We start from the raw sequence: 20034 nt of genomic DNA on the forward strand, positions 1-20034 counted from the left end.
TCCAAAGGGCAGATTCAAACAGTGACTAATAAGGGGAGTGAGGGAATACAGAAACAATGCAGCTTGTATCTCTTAGTTCTACAGGAACTAAGGTCTCCACCCAGGTAGAGGATGGTAACTTTATGCTAAGCATAAGCACATAGACCCCAAACTGGTTGGAACCAGAAGGCTGATGACTGAGATTCCTGGAACACCTCCCACCAACCAATCAGAGGAAGGTCACACACTCTGCAAACCCACCCCCCCAAATTTTGCGTATAAACACTCTTCCTCCAAGTCATCAGGGATTGCAGGTCTTTTGATTATGAGCCACTCTGTTGCCCTGTTCTCCTTGCTCAGCCCTGCAACAGACTTTTCTTGGCTCCAAACCCTGGTATCACTGGGCATTGATTAGGCACATGAACTTGGGTTTGACAACAAAGCCAGGCTCCCAAGCGTGAGGGGGAGAAGTCCCAGTGCGCAGACTCACCCAGCCTGCACACCCTCCCCTCCCCACTCAAAGCTCCGTAGTAGGTCGCAAGCTTCTACATGGCACTGCCACTGTAGGATCCCAGGAACTGAAACTAAAAAGTGGCGTTTCTAGCCCTTGGCAAGGCTGAAGGAGAACCCTCCACACGCCACAGCTAGGGGCACAGGCGATAGTGACAGCGGCGGGAGGGACCGAAGCGGCGCGCCGCGGGGTCTTGTGGGAGACGCCGGGCTCTCTCCGCGCAGGCGCAGTACAGCCCCAGCGGGCTTGGCCCCGCGCTGGGAGACCAGAGACCCGAGACCCGGCTTGAGCCAGGTGAGTCTGGCGGCTCTTGGCAGCGGCAGGAGCTACTTCCGGCAAGACTGGGGTTCAGAGGGGCACTCTGGGTCAAAGGGAAGATGGATATCAGAGGGCCAGAGTAGGGGTGGGATTGAGGGACTTGAAGCCCCAAGTCTGGGGCCCCGGGAGCGATGGTCCCCGAAAGAGTGTGTCACCCGGGATTTGGCTGTGGAGGGTCAGATCCTACCAGGTTCTCTAAAGCAGTCACAGTCACCGGCTCTGCTCACCGCAGACAGGAGCGTTCATGGAACCCGCCCCCCCCCCGCCCGTGGCTCCAGGATCCCCTTCTCCTTCAGACTCCAGCCTTGGCTCAGCGCCCTATGCCCCACTGCTCCCGGCTGTGGGCGCCCCCAGGTCGGGGCTGCGATCTCAACATATCGGCGGGGCGGGTCAGCCGCGTATCTCCCCCAGAGCAGTGTGTGCGGGCGCTTCCACCCTCTGATGTCTCGGGTTTCTCCTTCAAGTGTTTGGCCGCCGGCTTTGCAGTCCCGGTGTCCAGAGTTCCCTAGCCGGAGTTCCTCCGTATGTATCCTGGGAGACGCTTAGTGTAACTTTGAGCCCGGCTGGATTTCCGACTGTGGCACTCTTGCTGTTCTTGAGCCCACAGGAACAAGCCATGCTAGTAGGAAAGAAGACCGCATCTCCTCAGGCAGCTGGACCCCATCTTGAGAGGATACACCTGTGACCTGAGGCTTCCTGCCAAAACTACTAGCCGAGACCGGGGCCTGGAGGAGGAAGTGGTTCTGGAGCTGCTGGGGCTGTGGACGTTCCTCAGCAAGGCTTGGGGCAGGTGACACCTTCAGAGAACAGGGAGAGACCCTGGACTTAGAATAGACTGTTCCCCATCTCTTACCTGAGATGGTGAACAGTCTGTAGTGTGGAGAAGAGAAGGCAACGTAGGGCAGGCTGGTTGAGGGAATGGTTCGGGCGAGGCTGGACAGGTGTCCCAGCTGGCCACTCTGGGAGCTGCAAGGCAGGCTTGTCTCATGGCTCCTTTCTTTTCCAGCTTTGCCTCCTTAACTCCTTGACCTTGCTGAGGAAGAGATGACCAATTCCCAGGTGAGATGCAGGTTTCCTTTCTCGGTCCCGGTATATATACTCTTGAAGAAAAGAAGAAGGAAACACATTTATGGATGTGCTGGATATACTCAACATTGACTTTTCTTTTGATACTCACAACAGTTGTGAGAAGTGGACATTATTTCCATTTTACAGATGTAGCAACTGGCTCAGTGAGGTTTAGAGACCTGTCAAGTTCACCAAGCTATTAAATGGTGGAGCCAGATTTGTCTTTAGGCCCATTGCCTATGCTGTACATGTTGTCAGTGGACAAGTCTTCTCATCCAGGGACTGAGCCTAAATTGTGCACATCTTGAGGGCTGGGCCTAGTCTGTGAAATGAAGGACTCCGAAAGGAATGCACTTTCTTGCCTGGTGCCCTCCTTTAGGTTAGGTCTCTTCTCTCCCTAGCGTGTTGCTCATTCATTTGTCTACTTCGTCATGGCTGCTCTGTGCTCATTTATTTGTAAGAGCAAAACAAATTGACTTAGATACAATTCTTACTTCAAAGTGTGTGGTTTCTTTGGGGGAGATTAATATGTACATGTATAAAATAGTGATTACTACTCACATATACAATGAGTAATATGAAAAGAAGCCACTCTTAAGTGTCAGTTTGAAGACTGCACTCAGTGATAACAGTGCTAGAGGAGGGGAAAGAATCAGTGTGCACTGGGGTGATTGAGGAAGACTAAAGGAGGTGAGCTAGAGAAAATTTGAGTACTACAGGTTTCCCCCGCTATCTAAAAGTGGGGTGTTCCTATGAAACCTTTCCGAAGCCGAAATGGTGGAAAGAAGCAATTACTTTAGGACACATCTTGCTAATGGACGCACAAAATAAATCGAGATAAAGCACAGATGCTCACAGACACAGTTCAAAGCTATGGACGCTTGCTGCTGAGTGAAGTTCCTGGGGAAGAAGTTTGGCAGTGCCACTCTAGCAGCCCTGGGTATGTGCTGCCTCTGTAATGACTCTTTGCAAAACAAATGCTGAATGTTTTTTTTGATTTTTGTTTTTCTTCATAAAAGTGAAAATGCTTTTCAGATTTCTTTCTGTTAGCGAAAACAGGTGCTAATGTAGGTCTTAATGTAGGTCTTTCATGAACGCAAAGTGGTAGATAGCAAGGATACCTGTATATGAACTTCCATACCTCTTTCAAGTCTTTACTGTTTCTTGTTGTTTATAATTGCCTTATGGCCTAGTTTATGATCAATTTTTACAGTGTTTCATGTGTGCTTGAGTAGAATGTATATTCTCTAAAGGTAAGTGGCTAGGTACCAACTTTTTTTTTTTTAGACCTTCTGCTGGCACAATTCATTCTCATTTTAGGGAGGTCAGTCTTTATTCCATTAAGACCTTCAATTTATTGGATGTGGACAACCCACATTAAGGAGGGCAATCTACTTTACTCAAAGTCCACCCATTTAAATGTTCATCTCATCTAAAAAACCCTCACAGGAACATCCAGAGTAATGTTTGACCAAATATCTAGGCAATGTGGCCCAGCCAAGTTGACATATAAAATTAACCTTCATATCACCCTCTAACCTACTATATAGTATACTTATGTATTATGTTTCTTCCCTGTCACATACTGATAGAATGTAAGCTAGTTCCACCGGGGCAGTGTTTATCTGTTTTATTCACTAATGTATCCCCAGAGTCAGGAACAATATCTGATGCATTGTAGGTACACAATAAATATCTATTGAATAAATCTTTATCATCCTTATCATCCTCCTTACCTTCATCCAATGTCAGATGGTTACTTTTGGAAAAAACAAAACTTAAACCCCCTTCTATTACTCCTCATATCTAGTGCTCTTTCCATAACGGAACACTTATCTTCAGAAATATCTTGAAGCCGCAGGATTCTCCCAAATAAAGTGAGTGTATTTATTCATTGAACAGGGTTTGTGTTCTTTAAAATCCAAGGATGACCCTTGGGCTGGGCTATGGGCGTTCTTTCTCTTCTACCAGAGAGGGTCTGAGGGCTTTTCGTCAGCATGGTAAAGGAGCATCTCAACTTTCTTGTTACCAACAGAAATCTGGTGCTAAGCAGCCTAGGTCATAGATAATAATGCTAATTGGAAGTTACTTACAGTATTTTCCTCTAATTTTTAATACTTCTATACAATTTTTAAAGCTGTCTATAGGTGTCTGTAAGATCTGACTTGTTTAAAATTTTTGTATCTTTATTGATTTATTTTTGTTTGCTTGACCCATCGAGAATTGAGAAAAAAAGTGTGTGGAATCTCTTTGAGTAGTAGATATGTCAATTTCTCTCTGTAGTACTTCCATTTTAAAAAATATATTACTTTGAGGATGTTTTATGAGGTACATACAAGTTGAGTTGTTATATCTTCATGGAGAATTAAAGTTTTTATCCCTGTGTAGTGACCTTTTATATCACTAGTGATGCTTTGTGTCTAGAAATCTATTTTGTTCGATATTAGTATAGCTCTTCCTGCTTTCTTTTGTTTATTATTTACCTGGTTTATCTTTTTCCATTATTTCAACCTTTTCAGGGCCTTATGCTTTAGGTATATCTCTCATTAACTGCTTATAGCTGAATTCTGTCTCCTCCCCCCCTCAATCTGATAATCAGCACCTTTTTAACTAGCAAGTTTAGTCTGTTTGCATTTAGTGTAGTTATTGATATATTTGATGTGTTTGTACTGTCTTGCACTTTAATTTTATTTGTCCATTTTTCCTGTATTTTCCCCTCCTTTCTTTTGTTTGTTTTTTAAGTGGAGAGGGTTTTTTTCTTTTTTCTTTTCCTCTTTACATGTTTGAAATTTATAACGTATATCCATTCGTTTGGTGGTTACCCTTGAAGTTTTATCATGCATACTTGCAAGCCTAGGTTTAAACAATATGTTAACCTCTTTCAGAATAATGCAAGGACTTAGGAACTCTTTACTACTGATCACATCCCCCATTGACTTAAAAGCTATTGTTTTCTGCATTTTATTTATTTTTTATTTTTTTGGACTTGCCGAGCAGCTTGCAGGATCTTAGTTCCACGACCAGGGATCGAACCTGTGCCCCCTGCAGTAGAAGTGCAGAGCCCTAACTACTGAACCGCCAGGGAAGTCCCTGTTTTTTGCATTTTAATTCTGTCCTCTTAATAAATTAGATATTATTAGAATTATTATTTTATACAGACAATGTTTGTTTGGATTTACATATATGTTTATCATTTATTTGCATGCCATTCTTTCTTCTGTCTCAGCCTTTCCTTCTGGGATCACTTTTCTTTTTCCTGAAATACATTCTTCCTAGAAGTTCCTTTTTAATGCATCTTTAGACATTCCATTTGTTATTTTTTTTCACAACTGCATGTTATTTTCAGATAATTTCTTTGCTTTATCATCTTATAATTGCATCTTTTATTTTTTCAAATAATTCATGTATTGTTGTTCTGGTTCTGTATCTGATAGTTTAAATATCTATAGTTGTTGGTAGTGTAAATCTGTTTTCTGCTCACTCTCCCCTTTGATGACTTTAATTGTGAGCTCATTGATTGATCTTTATATATATTAGTCCTATGGGAAATTTTTCTCCAGGGGAAATATGCTTCTGTTTCTGCCAGTAACTTAGAGGATGGTACTAACATGGGATGGTCCCAGTTCCTCAGAGGTCCCAGGTCAGGCTAAGCTTCCCACCCTGCAGCTGGCATAAGGTTCCGTATACCACAGCAGCACTGCTATTGGCATCTCTGCAGGGCAACTCGTCCTTTCCAGCTGCCTGCCACTCTGCCCTCAGCTCACTGGGTTGTTTTGTCTTACTTTTCCTTTTCAGTTGTGGGGAAAGGAGTAGTCCTTTTTCTTTATTTCCAGTTAGGTGAAATTCCTTATTTTTGTGACATGATATTATTGACCTGTAAATCTTATAAATATTTGTAGCGTCTGGTTTACTATTTTTCAACTTAACTAGTAATTCAAGAAATGTTATAATATAATGAAATGGTATTTTTGCCACCTATCAAATTGGCAGAGATGTGTTTTTTAAAAATACCTACTGGTAAAACCAGGACACTCAAATACTTTTAAACTAAATGTCATTTTGCTACAAACTTTTTGGAGGACTTTGGAAATACGTGTCAGAAGTCTTTACCTAACAAACCTAACAAAAGTCTTTGAGCTAACAATTCTACTTTTAGGAATTTACCCTGAGAAAAAGAGTTGATAAGTGCATGTAATTTAAATACAATGATATAACTTGCAGTATCATTATGGTAATGAAAAATGGTAAGTAACTTTAGTGTCCAATATAGGGAGATTTTGTTGTTGTTGTTGTTTTGTTTTTAATATTTATTTATTTATTTATTTGGCTGTGTTGGATCTTAGTTGTGGCACACGGGATCTTTCGTTGCGATGCGTGGACTCTTTGCTGTGACACGCGGGCTCCTCTCTAGTTGTGGCATGCGGGTTTTCCCTTTAGTTGTGGCTCTATAGTTGAGGCCCACGAGCTCAGTAGTTGTGACACGTGGGCTTAGTTGCTTCCCTGACTAGGGATCGAACCCGCATCCCCTGCATTGGGAGGCAGATTCTTTACCACTGGACCACCAGGGAAGTCCTGGGAGATTGTTAAATAAATTATGATATAACCATGAGAAGAGCCACTATACAGCCATTAACAAGGTGTAGAAGAATATTTACTAATAGGGGAAAATGTTCATGATATTTTAATTGAAAAATGTTTTAAAAAGTTGTAAAGAATATCCCCAAGTTTTAAAACTTACATGTATATGCCAAAATGTAAATAGTAGTTATTTGGGGGCAATGTGATTATATATTTTGTTTTTTTTTTTTTGTAGTTTTCTCTTATCTTCCATAATAGCACTTTTGTTATCAGAAAAAAATAGCAAATGAAATGTGATTCTCATTGCAAGAGTGGGAGGGAGGGGGTTATTTGAAATGTGTGTTGTTTTATCATCAAGTTTTCTTTCCATAGATGAATGTTAATTATGTCAGTACATACCCTAGGAAAAAGTTATAATTTAAGTGTCTAGCCTAGACATACAAGCCAGCACTTCGTCAAACTAGTGGGCTAGATTAGAGACTCAAAGTTGCCACTGCATTTTTTATATTATATAAAAAGAATATGCACTGTTTAGAAAAAATCCTCAGCCAAGTGAATAAATAGTACAGCCGTATTGCACAGACATTTTACAAACAAGGAATATGAAGAAGAACCAAAAAATGTATTTCTTTACATGAGATCAAATAGATCATAGGCTTAGAGGTTTCATTTATATTAGCAGCTAATTTATGTGTGCCTGTACTGCTTACTCACCGTGTGTAGGATCATTATAGATGTGAGACATTGCAACACTGCAAGTGATTTCTCAGCACAATCTGTAGTGATACAGCCTTAAATACACTTGATGTTGCTTCTTTAATAGCTGAAATAAAACCTAGGGTTGGGCATTGAAAACTGTGGTTTTAGGCATTTATAATGACACATTCCTACTATATTTAAGAATAAATTTTAGAAAATGACAGAATTTAATTGATGTGATCATTCATTATTCATATCTGGTTAAAATTGTAAAACAGACTCCTTTACAAATATTTTCAATCTCCCGATATTCAAGACCAAGTCAAAATATTATCATTGCATATTGATAATCTGTTATTCTCATTTGGGTTTATGTTTTGTCTGTTTATTTCACTAGACCAATGTCCTTTAAAAGTGTTTTTAGGGACTTCCCTGGTGGTCCAGTGATTAAGAATCCATGCTTCCACTAGGCCCGTGAGCCACAACTACTGAGCCTGCGCATCTGGAGCCTGTGCTCCGCAACTGGAGAGGCCGCGACAGTGAGAGGCCCACGCACCGCGATGAAGAGTGGCCCCTGCTTGCAGCAACTAGAGAAAGCCCTTGCACAGAAACGAAGACCCAACACAGCCAAAAATAAATAAATAAATAAATAAATTAAAAAAAAAAAAAAAGAAAAAGAAAGAATCCATGCTTCCAGTGCAGGGGGTGCAGGTTCAATCCCTGGCTGGAGAACTGAGATCCCGCATGCCGCACGGTGCAGCCAAAAAAAGTAAAGTGTTTTTAAATTAGAATTTGATTTATTTTATTAAATGCTGTTTTGCCATCCTGTGAGATGGTCATATGGATTTTCCTTTTTTACTTGTTATGATTATATATGTTAATAGATTTTCTAATGCCAGCTGTTATCAGTCTAAATTCTTAGGGTCAAATAAACAAAACATTAGCAGTGTCCCTTTATTCAAGACCAACTTGAATATTTTCACCTTTACAGCCAGTTCCTAAAAGCTTCTCATAATTAAGAATTGAAAATTAGTACTGCAATGTGAACATGCCTAGTTACTGGGAATTTAATTTCATCAACTTTGTTTCTAAAGTTGCTGTATTTCTAGACTTAGAAATTCTCTGTTACTTCACTGCATTGCAGTGAATGCTCTCTATAGGAAATAAGTTTGTGATGATTGAGAAACAGAATTAAGACAGTGGATAGATATCCAGAACAGAAGTCTTAAGCGTGCCTTTGAGTCACATAATATATAGTCTTAGAAAATGAGTTACAATTATTGTAGTCTAAGCATTAATGATGTTGATGCTTGAATTTCAAGACTGACAGATCACTAGTAAACTATTTCAAAGCTTTATAAAAGACATTGAATTTCATTCTTAGAGCCTTCCCACAATACAACTTAATCTTTCTTCTTAGAACCATAATAAATACAAATAACCACACTAAAAGATCTATCACATCCCCATTCATATTAGACTTCTTTTTAAGTTGAGGTATAGTTGAATTACAATATTGTGTTAGTTTTAGGCGTACGACACAGTGATTCAAAATTTTTATAGATTATATTCCATTTAAAGTTACAAAATATTGGGTATATTCTTGTGCTGTACAATATATCCTTGTAGCTTATTTATTTTATTCATAGTAGTTTGTGCCTCTTACTCCCCTACCCCTATTTTGCTCCTACTCCCTTCCCTCTCCCCGCTGGTAACCACTAGTTGATTCTCTATATCTGTGAGTCTGTTTCTGTTTTGTTATATTCATTCATTTGCTTTTGTTTGTGTGGTTTTTTTTTTTTAGATTCCACATATAAGTGGTAACATACAGTACTTGTCTTTCTCTGACTTATTTCACTAAGCATAATACCCTCTAGGTCCATCCATGTTGTTGCAAATGGCAAAATTTCATTCTTTTTTATGGCCGAGTAGTATTCCATTGTGTGTGTGTGTGTGTGTGTGTAAGTAACATCTTCTTTAGCCATTCATCTGTTGATGGACACTTGGGTTGCTTCCGTATCTTGGCTATTGTAAATAGTGCTGCTATAAACATTGGGGAGCATGTATCTTTTCAAATTCGTGTTTTCCTTTTCTTTGGATGTATACCCAGGAGTGGGATTGCTGGATCATATGGTAGTTTTATTTTTAGTTTTTTGAGGAACCACTGTTTTCCACAGTGGCTGTACCCATATTAGACTTCTTTACAGTGCAGTGATTGGAAAGGAAAGCACTAGCTTTTAAGTAATCTCATAAAATCATTTTCAGTTCATAGGACACCTTCCTATCTATTCCCAAAACTGCCAATTCTTACCAAGGGCATTTTAATACCTAGCCACTCTGTTCAGGTATGGATGCAGCTATATTTACACTTGGTGGTTAGTCTTTAAGATAGTCTAAGAATCTACAAGCTTGCTTGAAAATAGAAATGATATCTTCCTAATTAAATGTTTAAAGGTGCTGGGCTTCCAAAAAGAATGATAGATCAAAGAATCCTTGGATTTGTTTAATAATAAAGGTATCAGTTAGCCTGGCTAATTAGCCAGCATCAAATGAACTTTATGTTGAAATATAACTTTGAAATGAAATGGAATAGAACTTGGCTTTGTAGATAAATAAGTATATAAAGAATATGGACATTTCCAAGTATGTATCTAAAACATATAACACTGTGGGTCTGTATATAGTGGTGGAGAGTGAGGGAACGGGAGTAGTTAAGGCTGAAATGCAAGTTTTAGGCAACTGGGTGAAAGGTGATAGTCTTCACTGAGATAAGGAACAGAGGAGATGGAGCCTCTGTGTTTCTGTGTGTGTTTGTGTGTGCAGAGGGGAGTTAGAAGACAGTTTGAAGCACCTGTGGGACATCCAATTAAAGAAGTCTAGAAGGTAGATAGATATCAAGGTCTGAGACAGATCCAGGTGAAAGATACAAATTTATGAGTTGTCACCATGTATATGGTCGTTAAAGTCATGGGCTTGGTTGAGATCATCCAGCTGATATGTGAGAAGAGAAGAAAATGAATATAACCAGAGAAGAATCTTGAGGAACACAAATATTAATATTTAAGGAATGGGCACAAAAAGAGGAGCCAGAGTAGAGATTATGTTGCAGGAAGGCAGGATGGTATAGACCAATTAGGAGGCAGAGGTGAGATCATGGCGGCTCAGAATAAAGTGGGGGCAGTGGAGGTAAAAGAGATATTTTAAAAGATTTAGTGACGGATCATGTGAGGGATGGGAGAGAGGAAGTCAAGGATGACTCCTTTTTTTCTGACCTAAACATCTGGGTGGTTGGAGGTGGCGTTTCCTGAGTTAGAGAGCATTGGGAGAGAAGCAGTTTTGGAAAGGAAGATAAAGTCAGAACTGAGCATGTTGATTTAGATGTCTTTGAGGCATCCAAATAGTTATTTCTTTCACTTGGTAGAAATTTATTGATTACCTACTGTAGATCAGGCACTATGCTTCACGCTGGATGTTCACCAAGGAGATATTTGGGTCTGGAACTCTAGGTATAGCTTGAGGTCTTGGCTGCCAAAGTACATTTGAGAGTTGTCAGCATTCAGCTGGCATTTGAAGCTATCAGAATAGATGAGATCACATAGGGAGAGTGAGAAGAAGGCCTAGGATCCAACCCAGGAAACCCGCACATTGACCAGTAGAGAAGGAGATTGAGAAAGATTGACCAGAGACTTAGGAGAGTTAGGATACTATGATATCCAGACTCTTGGAGGAGTTTTGAGGAAGACCATGTGGTCAACAGGGCCAAATAATGCCAAGGAGTCAAGCATAAAAAGGATTGAAAACTTTCCATTGGGTTTATCAGCAAGGAAGTCAGTAGTTATCTTATGAGGATGAATTTCTAGAATTGGAAATGCTGGATCAAAAGATATGTTTGATAAATACTGCCAAATTGTTCTCCAAAAAAGTTTATACCAATTTATACTCCTTCCAACAGTATATGGGGGTATGTGTGTTCTCATACTGTCACTGGTACTGGGTATTATAAGTCTTAATCTTTGCCCCAAGGATAGGGGAAAATAATGCCTCGTTCTCTGAATATCCATTTCTTTGATAATTTGTGAGGCAGCATGTCTTTTCATGGGCTTATTGGTAATTTTTTTTTCTTCTTGAAATTACTCATTCAGATTATTTATCATTTGTCCATTTTTAACGGGAGCATTTTAATTGATTTTTAAGAGCTCCTCATATTATTAGGGTTGGTGAGCCTCTGGAAAAGATACACATATCTTTAAAATTTTTTTATTGTTCTTTAAATTATTCTTACGGCTTAGGACAAAATTCTGAAGTCCCCTTTATACTGTCTACCTTTCTCAGTGTTGCCAAGTTTATACCCTTTGTACCACGGAAGCTGGTGTAGATGTTTGCTCACTGAAGAGGAATTACTGTTCATTGGTGTCTTAGGAACCTGTTACATTCAAGGATGTGGCCGTGGACTTCACCGAGGAGGAGTGGGGGCAGCTGGACCCTGCACAAAGGGCCCTGTACAAAGAGGTGATGCTGGAGATCTATGGCAACCTGGTCTTAGTGGGTGAGGACAACTGCTCTTTGGAGAATTTTTGTTCCCTTGGTTGTTGAAAGCTGTGAGCTCTTAAAGTGTTTAACTAGGTGAGGGCTTGAGATTCAAATATCAGAGTGTTCAAATCACTATTGAAGAAAGAAAAATGTTGCTACTAAGTAAAAACTTGAGTTCCCCCTCCACCATTTATATTTCTTTTTTTTTTTTTTGACGTAAAATTCACATAACATAAAATTAACCATTTGGAAGTGTACAATTCAGTGGCATTTAGTACATCACAATGTTGTGTAGCTACCTCCTCTATCAAGTTCCAGAACATTTTCATCACCCTAAAAGAAAACCCCATACCCATTAAGCAGTCACTCCCCATGACCCCCTCCCTGTAACTACTTTTTTAATTAGAAAGGTATTAAAACAAAGTATACTGCATATAAAGTAAAAAGTATCTTTCAGACTATTTTCTATTTATATTACATATAAGCAGACAGAAAATACATAAGCTCACAGATACATATTTGCTTTGTTTCTATTTGTGTATTTATCTGTTTATGTTATAAAAATTAGTTCTGCAACTTTCCTTTTAGTTAGTAACATATGTTAGATATCTTTACATGTCAAAATATTTAGACCTATCTCAATCTTTTAACTGGCTATATCATATTCCATTGTATGATGTATTGATATACTGAAATTAATTTTCTTTTAATTAATTTATTTAGTTTTGGCTGAGTTGGGTCTTTGTTGCTGCACATGGGCTTTCTCTAGTGAGCAGGGGCTACTCTTTGTTGCAGTGCACGGGCTTCTCATTGCGGTGGCTTCTTGTTGCAGAGCACAGGCTCTAGGCACGTGGGCTTCAGTCGTCGTGGCACGCGGGCTCTAGAGCGCAGGCTCAGTAGTTGTGGCGCACGGGCTTAGTTGCTCCTTGGCATGTGGGATCTTCCCGGACCAGGGCTTGAACCTGTGTCCCCTGCGTTGGCAGGCAGATTCTTAACCACTCTGCCACCAGGGAAGTCCCTTGCATAGTAGTTTGACTGAGTAGAGACCTTTAGATTCAAAATCATTTTCCCTGAGAATGTTCTAGCCATTGTATCTTTGTTTTTAAGCCTCAGATATTGCTGATTCTGATCTGATTCATTCGTTTAGTAATTTTCTCTGTTTTATTTTATCTTATTTTTGTTTGTTTAGCCTGTTTTTCTCATCCCTCCCTTCTTTGGATTTTAGGAGCTTTACCAGGATGTGCCTAGCTAGGCATTCCTCCCCACCCCTTCCCCCCCCCCCCCCCCCGCAAGTAATTATATTTGCCTGTCATTGAGCCCGTTCATCTCTGAAGCCTTCAGCTCATGGGAGTTTTCCCTTGATATTTCATGAGGTTTTGTTGAGGGAAAAAGAGGAAAAGCTTTAATTTATTCATTTCTACTTTTTATATTTCATGTCTTCCCTTTTCACGAGTTTTTATTTTGACAAATTTTGGACATCTTTGTCCCCCCCTTTTTTTCCTTCCTTTTGTCCTTGTAGGGGAATCATTGGTTTAGGTTTAGCTTGCTTGATGATAGTCTTTTTTCCCTCAAGACTCTGAAAATATTGTACTACTCTCTTTGGTCAGTCTTAGTCTCTTTTCAAGGGAGTAACTTGTTTTTCTTTTTTAATGTTTTATATGCTTATGTTTTCTTGATCCTTGAAATTCATAAATTTCATCCTGGTGGTGTATATGTTAGTTTGTCTTTTTTTTTTTTTTTTAGCTCTCCTAAGTGGTCCTGGGAAAATAGTTTCAATTTAAGAGAATCAAGTTCTCTTTCAAGCTAAGTACATTCTCATTATTTACTATTATTATTATTTCATATTCTTTCTTCTCTCCTTCTGAATCTCTTATACATATAATATATAAAAGCTTCGAGATCATAATTCCATTTTTAAAATCCTTTCCTCTGAGTCCTAGTAGAACTCTTCAAGTTGATCATTTTTCTTTTTAAAGAACTTGTATTTATTTATTTTTAAAAATTTTATTTATTTTTGGCTGCATTGGATCTTTGTTGCTGCACACAGGCTTTCTCTAGTTGTGGCGAGCGGGGACTACTCTTCGTTGCAGTGTGGGCTTCTCATTGCAGTGGCTTCTCTTGTTGCAGAGCACGGACTCTAGGCTCGTGGGCTTCAGTAGTTGCAGCATGCAGGCTCAGTAGTTGCAGTGCGCGGGCTCAGTAGTTGTGGCTTGCGGGCTCTAGAGTGCAGGCTCAGTAGTTGTGGCGCACGGGCTTAGTTGCTCCATGGCATGTGAGATCTTCCCAGACTAGGGCTCGAACCCGTGTCCCCTGCATTGGCAGGTGGACTCTTAACCACTGTGCCACCAGGAAGTCTCCTCTTCAAGTTGATCTTTTAATCCACTAACATATTTCTCATTCTCCAGTCTGATACTCTATTGCTTACAACCTCCATTGAGGTCTTTTAACTTGACAGTCATATTTTTTCGTCGTTGTAAACATTTTCTCATTCTTAAAGCATTCCCTTTCCCACACAGGAAAGAAACTTTATGACTGTGCCGAGTCTGGCAAGAGCTTCAGTCAGAGCACAGACCTTCACATCCACCAGAGAGTCCGCACGAGAGAGAAACCTTCCATGTGCGATACATGCGGCAAAGGCTTTAGTTATAACACGAATCTTCGCGTGCATCAGAGGGTCCACACAGGAGAGAAACCTTGTAAGTGTGAGGAGTGTGGCAAGGGCTTCCATCAGAGCCCCAACCTTCGCATCCACTGGAGAGTCCACACTGGAGCAAAACCGTACAAATGTGAGAAGTGTTGTGAGAGCTTCAGACAGAATGTAGACCTCCAAGAGCATCAGAGGGTCCACACAAGAGAAACCGTTTCAATGTGAAACCCTTAAAGCACAAGCTTCTGTGCTCATCAGAAAGTCCACACAGGAGAGAAACCTGTAGGTGTGAGGAGTGTGGGAAGGATTTCGATCACAGTGAATCTTCACGTTCTCCAGAAAATGAAACTGCAAATGTGATGGGTGTGTGATAAGGGTTTCTTCAGTTAGAGCTTAGATCTTCGAGTTTATCTAAGAATTAATACAGGAGAAAACCCATTTATATGTGCTAAGTGTAGTAAGGGCTTTGGAAAGAGCGCTAACCTTGAGTTCCATAATTCCCCACAGGAGAGCAATGTTACAAATGTGCAAGTGTGGTAAAGGGTTTCTTTGGAACACAGAGCTTCTCTGCAGAGCGTCTATGCAGGGGAGAAACCATTGATTTCAGTGTCTGTGGTTGGGGCTTCCGTTACAGCACAAACCTTCATGCACATCAGAGTCCATGCGGGATAGAGACCCTGTGCGCGTGAGAAGCAAGTCAGGCCTTCACATCCATCTGACTCCACGTGAGAGAAAACCCTGCAGGTGTAGGTGTGTGCATATCTCCCCCTTCCCCAGAGAGCCTGTTTCTACCACGATTCTGGCAGCTCCAAGAGAGGGCAGCTGCGTGTGCTTTGCTCGCCATTGTGTCCCCAGCTCCTGGCACAGTGCCTGGCAGGAGTAGCCACCTAGTAAATATTTGTTGAATGAGAATCCATGTGGGAGAGAACCCCTATTTGTGTGATAGTGGGGTAAGGACTTCAAGGTCAACATGTTGAAGCCTTTTTTAGAAAGTGTGTTCACAGTCAGATCATGGGTTTTTTTTTTGTTTTTTTTTTAATTTATTTATCAGTAATAGTGGCTCACGGGCTTAGTTGCTCCGTGGCATGTGGGATCTTCCCAGACCAGGGCCCGAACCCGTGTCTCCTGCATTGGCAGGCAGATTCTCAACCACTGCGCCACCAGGGAAGCCCAGATCATGGGTTTTGTCATGAGTTAATCCCTGCAGGAGAGAAATCCTGTGAACCTGATGATTATACTAATGGACTTATAGATAAATGATCAAATTATTAAATTGGTGCAGTAAATTTAAAAATACATGTCTTCAGAATCCATGCCCCCAAAACTGTATCAGTTGTAAAAATACTTTAGTCAAAACTCATACATTAAAATGTGTATCTATTCAGGAAAAAAAAAATCCTGTGTGTACCCTAATGAAGTTATGTGTCAGGCTCTGGACTGACCACCTCCGCATAAGGTGGACTCCGCCAGAATCTGGTAGCAGTAGCTCTTCTTTTGTTTTATATTTCATCTCAAAGAGGTTTATGTTAGACATAACCAATGAGTTATCCAGGGCCAAGGATTAACAAGGTCTTCCTTTTGGGAGAGACGCCCCTTACCTGGCAAAGTGCCCTTCTAGGCTGGAAGTCTCCTGGCCCTGATTGAGTGTCTCCCTGCCCATCATGTCATCAGGCTGCTGGGAGCTTCGCACCATGGATTATAGAAATCCCCAGGTGAGGCATCTTCAGGGTAAGTGTCTATAGAAGAGATAGCTAAAAAAAGGGGGTCTGAGTCAGGGTTTACAGAAGGGAGTTAGAGGAGAGGAAAGCAAGTCTGAAAGGGTAGGGAATGGTTAGAGGGAAAAGGAAAAAACAGTGCCTGGGAGGTAGTTGGGGGGTTGATGGGGGTGGGAAGCCCCAAGGCTTCTCCTAAGTCTCTAGCAAGTGTCTCGACCTCCAGTACAGGACTCTCCTTGGAGATCTATGTTGACCAGAGTGTGGTCTGTAGTGGGTAGAGATGGACCCCAGTGGCATCAGGGCCAATTGGGACCAGAGGTGGAAGAGCTGCTGTGAGGGGCCTTGGAAGGCAACTCTATGCCCCGTCATTTCCCCACGTGGCCCAAGTCAGGCGGGACCATTATTCCTCCAATAGAAGGAAGGATCATATATGCAGGCAATAATAAGCTTGACCTCCTTCAGGAGGCATAAATTAACTAGAGAACAGCCTGGGGGTCTGGCAATGAAAAGGGAAGACCTGGACCAGTAGAGGTTATGAAAAGGTCAGTGACCCAGTGTCATCTCTAAATCTGGGTAGGGAACAGAGAAAGTTGGTCAACATTTCCACTGAGTCCTTCACCTAAGAGCAATGTGTTTTTTACTTAATTTCTTTGTGCTTCAATTTCTCCATCTGTAAAAGAGAGATGATAGTATTATTTACTTCATGGGATTGTTATTAGGATCAAATGAATTAATATTTGTAGAATGATTAAAATAGTGCCAGGCACATACTAAGCCTTATAAAAGTATTTCTTATGTAAATAAAATAAATGAATCCTTCAGTAGTTTTTCAGCAAGTATGTCTGAGAGTAGTAAATTCTTTATTTCTCCCTTGTGAATTATAGCATAGCTGGGTATAGAATTCTAAATTGGCATTTAATTTTTCTCAATAATTCCTTAACCTCTAGTGCTGCTATTAAAAGTCTGTTATTAGTCTAATTATTGTTTCTTTTGAGACAGCCTGACTTTTCTCTCTGGTTAGTTTTAAAATTAGGATTTGCAAAATCCTGAAAAGCAGAAGCGTGTTCTGCCATTTTACTAAATGTATATAGGAGTGGGTTTACTTATATTTTCCCTAATCAAGACAGTAGCATGTAAAATAGCTTTTACATGCTATTTTCTCTTTTGTTAATTTTTCATTCTTTATTATATCCTTCTACTTCTATTGGGTGTATCTTTTTTTTTTCTAGCGTCTTCAGTTACATGGTTAGAGTTTATTTATTTTTAGCCTTTCTTGTTTTCTAATAAATGCATTTCAGTGCATTTATTAGAAATTAAGTTTCCCTTGAATACTTTGGCAGCATCCCTCGCAGGATGCAATTTGGCAGTATGTATCAAAAGCCTTTAAAATGTTTATGCCAATTGACTGAGAAATTTTACATCTAAGAATCTGTGTTAAGGGAATAATCAAATAAATTATGTGTAAAAGGTATACATTACCATGTGTTATTTCTACATTTTTTAAAAGAAGGAAAGGATTACTTTACAATCCAGAGGATGTCATAATGTATCATAGTATATCCCTATGATGCACTATTCTCCAACAAGAAAAGTGATGTTTTTGAATCATTTTTAATGACTTAGGAAAATTTGCATAATATAGCAGATATAAAGACACATACATAGAGGAAAAAACTGGAAAGAAATATACTAATATATTAATAGTGTCAATGGATGATTTTTATTTTCTATTTTATGTTTTTCAGGATTTTGCAAGCAGTCTCTAATGCTTCCCAGTCCCTACTGACAACAGTATTAACTCTTCTAATTACAAAATGATACATGCCTATTGTAAAATATGAAAACATTATGAAACAAAAGTAAGTGTAACTGGTTTAATCATGGAGTGTCAACTCAGTGGGGTATATAAGATCATGAAATGGTTCTTTTTTCCCCCCAGGCTCTGCCTTCATCCATGTTCTGTTGAATCCTCATGAATGAATGAATGAATGAATGAGTGAGTACTGAGTGGGAAAGAGACATTGAGGGAGGGCTTTAGGAAAGAGGAAGGCTTTCCCTCACCAATTCCCTGAAGAAGAATACAAACTGGATAAAAGATAACAACTGGTGAAAATATTTCCAATCCATATCACAGACAAAGAGATTCATCTGCCTATTTATCAAGAGCTCTTAGAAATCAAGAAGAAAAAGCACAGGGACTTCCCTGGTGGTGCAGTGGTTAAGAATCCGCCTGCCAATGCAGGGGACACGGGTTTGAGCCCTGGTCCAGGAAGATCCCACATGCTGCAGAGCAACTAAACCCGTGCGCCACAACTACTGATCCTGCACTCTAGAGCCTGCGGGCCACAACTACTAAAGCCCATGTACCTAGAGCCCGTGCTCCACCACAAGAGAAGCCACTGCAATGAGAAGCCCGTGAACCTTAACGAAGAGTAGTCCCCACTCGCCACAACTAGAGAAAGCCCCCACACAGCAACAAAGACCCAATGCAGCCAAAATTTAATTAATTAATTAAGAAGAAAAAGCACACAAAAAAAATGTGAAGAGACTGTTCAGACATAATACAAATGGCCCTTAAATGTATGGAATGGAAGGATGACAGACTTTTCTCATAATATGAGAAATACACATCAAAACCATGCTGAGATACCATTTCTCACCTATGGGATTAGCAAAAAATTGAAAATTAAAAAAAAAAACAACTGTTGTTAATGAGGCATACAGAAGTAGGCATTTTCATACATTGCCGTGGGGCTTGCAAAATGGAACAACTCCTACGGAGAAGAATTTGACAATATCTACCAACACTGTAGATACATTTGCCTTTAGATCCAGATATTCTATTTCTGAGACTCTATCCCACAGATACACTTGTACATATGCTTCGCAAATATTTGGCATTGTTTCCAATAGTAAAAAATAGAAAACAACACAAATGTCCACCAACAGAGAACTGGTTTAATAAACTATATCCACACAGTGGAATGGTATGCAGCTGTAATAAAAAGTAAGGAAAATTTCCTTGTTGAAATGGAAATACCTCCAAGATATATTATTAAATGAAAAATGCAAGGTGAAGAACAATGTGTATGTGTGTATATATATATTTTATAGAAATATATATATATAATGAATTTTATGTAAGAAGGAGAATGAGAATATATATCCATATTTGCTTATATTTGCATAATGTCACACTGGAAAGATAAACAAGGGACTAATAAAATAATTGTCTGGGGGGACAGGAGTGAGAGTGAGGATTTCCTGTACTTTTTTTCTTTTCGTATTCTTAATGTAGTTTTTTAAAATTAATTAATTAATTTATTTATTTATTTTTGGCTGCATTGGGTCTTCGTTGCTGCATGTGGGCTTTCTCTAGTTGCGACGAGCGGAGGCTACTCTCCATTGCGGTGCGCAGGCTTCTTATTGTAGTGGCTTCTCTTGTTGCAGAGCATGGGCTCTAGGTGCACAGGCTTCAGTAGTTGTGGCACGCGGGCTCAGTAGTTGTGGCACATGTGCTTAGTTGTTCCGCAGCATGTGGGATCTTCCCAGACCAGGGCTTGAACCCATGTTCCCTGCATTGACAGGTGGATTCTTAACCACTGCGCAACCAGGGAAGCCCCTTAATGTAGTTTTGATTTGAACATTCTACCTATTTTTAAAATAATGCTTAATGAGATCCAATGTCATTTTGGCATTTATTGATATTATAATATTGGTTTCTCTATTATTTTATGATTAATTATCTTAATAAAATGTTTTATATGTAATTTTTGCATCTATAGATTTGTCTGATTTCCTCTTTTTTTTTTTTTTCTTTGGCCTATTTTAATCAGGATTTGTTACTATGGCTCTGGAGCCTCCAAAGTGGGTAATTCACTAAATAACCTAGAAAAAGAAGAGCGAAATACACTCGAAGCAAGCAGAAGGGGATAATAAAGATAAGAGCAGAAATTAATAAAATCGAAAACAGAAAAATAGAGAAAATC

General features: G+C 39.9%; 1 protein-coding gene across 4 annotated transcripts; it reads left to right on the top strand.

Moving 5' to 3' along the window:
* The first annotated feature begins 717 nt into the window (after nt 1-717).
* Nucleotides 718-19985, top strand: LOC118884959 (putative zinc finger protein 56). 4 transcript variants are annotated; one of them, XR_005017415.1, is made up of 5 exons: nt 723-784; nt 1416-1598; nt 1815-1867; nt 11573-11699; nt 19882-19985. XR_005017415.1 is itself a non-coding variant. In XM_036833173.1 (5 exons), the coding sequence occupies exons 3-5, from the start codon at nt 1853-1855 to the stop codon at nt 14553-14555; spliced, it is 498 nt and encodes a 165-aa protein (XP_036689068.1). In that variant the 5' UTR covers nt 723-784; nt 1416-1598; nt 1815-1852; the 3' UTR covers nt 14556-15335. The 4 variants fall into 4 exon arrangements, 3 of the variants coding, with proteins under 3 accessions (XP_036689085.1, XP_036689068.1, XP_036689078.1); XM_036833173.1 differs by lacking the exon at nt 19882-19985 and adding an exon at nt 14200-15335; XM_036833183.1 differs by lacking the exon at nt 19882-19985 and adding an exon at nt 14200-15335 and having other exon boundaries at nt 725-784; nt 1409-1598.
* The last annotated feature ends 49 nt before the right edge of the window (nt 19986-20034 follow it).

This window comes from Balaenoptera musculus, chromosome 1 (assembly GCF_009873245.2).
Source record: "Balaenoptera musculus isolate JJ_BM4_2016_0621 chromosome 1, mBalMus1.pri.v3, whole genome shotgun sequence".
NCBI lineage: Eukaryota > Metazoa > Chordata > Mammalia > Artiodactyla > Balaenopteridae > Balaenoptera > Balaenoptera musculus.